The 2,500-nt window shown below is 43.9% G+C and overlaps 1 protein-coding gene across 1 annotated transcript; it reads left to right on the forward strand.

Annotated features, from left to right (window-relative positions):
* The first annotated feature begins 369 nt into the window (after positions 1–369).
* Positions 370–1,776, forward strand: LOC148769730 (putative F-box protein At3g21120). Its single transcript, XM_088820314.1, has one exon. It carries the CDS (start codon positions 370–372, stop codon positions 1,774–1,776), a length of 1,407 nt encoding a protein of 468 aa, XP_088676440.1.
* The last annotated feature ends 724 nt before the right edge of the window (positions 1,777–2,500 follow it).

Below are 2,500 nucleotides of genomic sequence, written 5' to 3' on the forward strand. Positions count from 1 at the left end.
TATATTTTAAATTCAAGTTGAAAAATTCCAAACATTTTCAATCAACAACTTATCTCCCTTCTCCATTGCTCTAATTTTCACTAGAAAAATACTTGAAGGGGCTAAGTCGTTACTAAAATATAATTCAGGGACCATGATGCAAATATATCCGAAATAGTGAAATAGACAACCAGGAAAAATAAGTTGACCACCTTATATATAAATAATTGCCTCATCATTACCAACATCCTCTCTGTAGGGTTTTCATTTCTATTTTTTCAGACAAACAAAACACAAATCAGCAGCAGCTTTTCTCTCACGCGCCGTCGTAGCTTTGTCTCCAACTTTCCGACCACCTTAAGAAAAAAGAAAAAAAAAACAGAAGCAGCCATGAAAACTGATCTTGAATTCCAAACCAGCAGAAATGGTGGCGCTGGAGCAGATCCAAATCCAATGGATGAAGAACACCAGCAACCCCAACAACAAGTGGTGGTGGCGGCGGCGGCGGCAGAACCACCAGCCGATCTCGATTCGATTCCAGACGGCATCCTCGAAGAGATCTTCACACGGGTACCGGCGAAAACAGTGTTCTGCTGCATGGCCGTCAACACAAGATGGCTGTCAATCTTGGACAACAGAACATTCTTCAAAAAACACCACTCTCGCTCATCGGCCCGCCCGCTCGTGGTTTTCACCGACCCGTTGGGCCGAAGATCGAACCGGGTCCTCCACCTCTACGAGGGCCGGGCTTCACCCGATTACCAGCCCGTGCCAGCCCGTAAACTCGGCACCCAGATCGACTTTCCCGATAAGGCGAGGGGCCGGTGCACGTTCCTTCACGGCGTGAATTCTTTCGTCACCTCGTGTAAGGGTTTGATCTGCTGGGCGACTCACCGTGGGGCGGGCGACGTCGTCCTTTCGAACCCGATCACGGGCGAGTACGTGTTGGCCAACGCCCACGCGCGTGGGATGAACAGCCTCAGAGAGCTGGCTTCGGTTTTCGTGGGCGTCGGGTATAGCCGGGAGACGAAGACTTTCGAGCTCTTGAAAATGATTCTCGCGTTGGAAGACGACCCCGTCGACTACTCCATGGTTTGGTATCCGGAGCTCCTCGCTCTGGGTGGCAACTCATGGAGGCCCGCCGGTGAGGCTCTACAATTTGATTTTTCTCGGATGATTTACAATTTGGTCAACGTTGACGACGGAACCATATACTGGAGGTACAAAGACGATTCCTCGATTTGCACCTTCGATTTCGACCGGGCACTCTTCCGCATCGTGGGGCTTCCTGAATTCGAGGGTCCGGTTCTCGAAACGGTTAGTTTGGGAGTGTTGGACGACGCTCTCTGCGCGTCGTTCGCTTCTCCGGACGATACCTATCTGGAGTTGTGGTCGGCTAAGACGGTTGATCACCACGGTGGGGCCCGCGGCGGTGTTGAGACGGCTTGGAAGATGCTTTACCGTATATGCATCGATACTTCGGCAGCTGTGCTTGAGAATAACGGTAGGGTTTGGTCGAGAGGTGCGTATCGACCGGTAATGCATGTGGAAAACAATAAGATACTGATGCATGATCGGAGGACCAATTTCCGTTTGTACGATGTCGTGACGGGGAGCGAGACTGTGTTCCCTCTTGTGGAGGACATAAACGATGCTGACGAGGATGATGACGATCATGATGATGGGCATCCGGTCGCCGTGCAAGTGGTTTCTCTTGTACCCAACATTATTTGCCTGAAGGAGACGTTGAACATACAGGAAGGCAACATTAGGGTTTTGCGCAACGAATCGAGGTAATTCATTTCGATTTAATGAATAATTTTCTATTAAAGTAGCATTGCCTGATTGCCTGATTGAGCTACTGAATCACATATATATATATATATATATATATATATATATATATATATATATATATATATATATATATATATATATATATATATATATATATGTGTGTGTGTGTGTGTGTGTGTGTGTGTGTGTGTGTGTGTGTGAAAATATTTCATGTTCTATATATGTGGATTTGATGTGCATTGTTTTCACATGTTGAAAGAATATCAAGTGAAGCTTAGTTCCTATATATATTCACTATTTTATGTAAATTTTCGAACATTTTAAGTTTTTTTTTCGTTAGATGGCGAACAATCTATGCAAATGTTCGAGTTTCCAAATATGATTTTTCCTATGTCTTCTGGTATTTGAATATAAATGAATGAATGTGTTAATTATATAATGAATAGTAATAGAAATTTAATCATGGTCATCCATATTAGGAAATTAGAAGATTAAATGAGTAGTTAAGACGTAAAAGAAAGTAAAACGCCTAACACTTTCGATGCTCGTAAAACGGAATTATATACGTCTCTTTTTAAATCGTTTACCACATTTCTATCACAAAATACTAACTAAAGAGAATTGAATGTATTATGTAGGAGGACAACAAGAAGACAAGGTGCCAGATTTAGAGGTATCTCAGCGTCTACAGGCGAAAGCTCCCGACAACGGAGTTATAAAAGAA

This window comes from Erythranthe guttata, chromosome 7 (assembly GCF_056151865.1).
Source record: "Erythranthe guttata isolate IM_541 chromosome 7, IM_541, whole genome shotgun sequence".
Classification (NCBI taxonomy): domain Eukaryota; kingdom Viridiplantae; phylum Streptophyta; class Magnoliopsida; order Lamiales; family Phrymaceae; genus Erythranthe; species Erythranthe guttata.

Coding starts and splice junctions, on each gene's coding strand:
- LOC148769730 (XM_088820314.1), top strand. CDS start 370: ATGAAAACTGATCTTGAATTCCAAACCAGCAGAAATGGTGGCGCTGGA.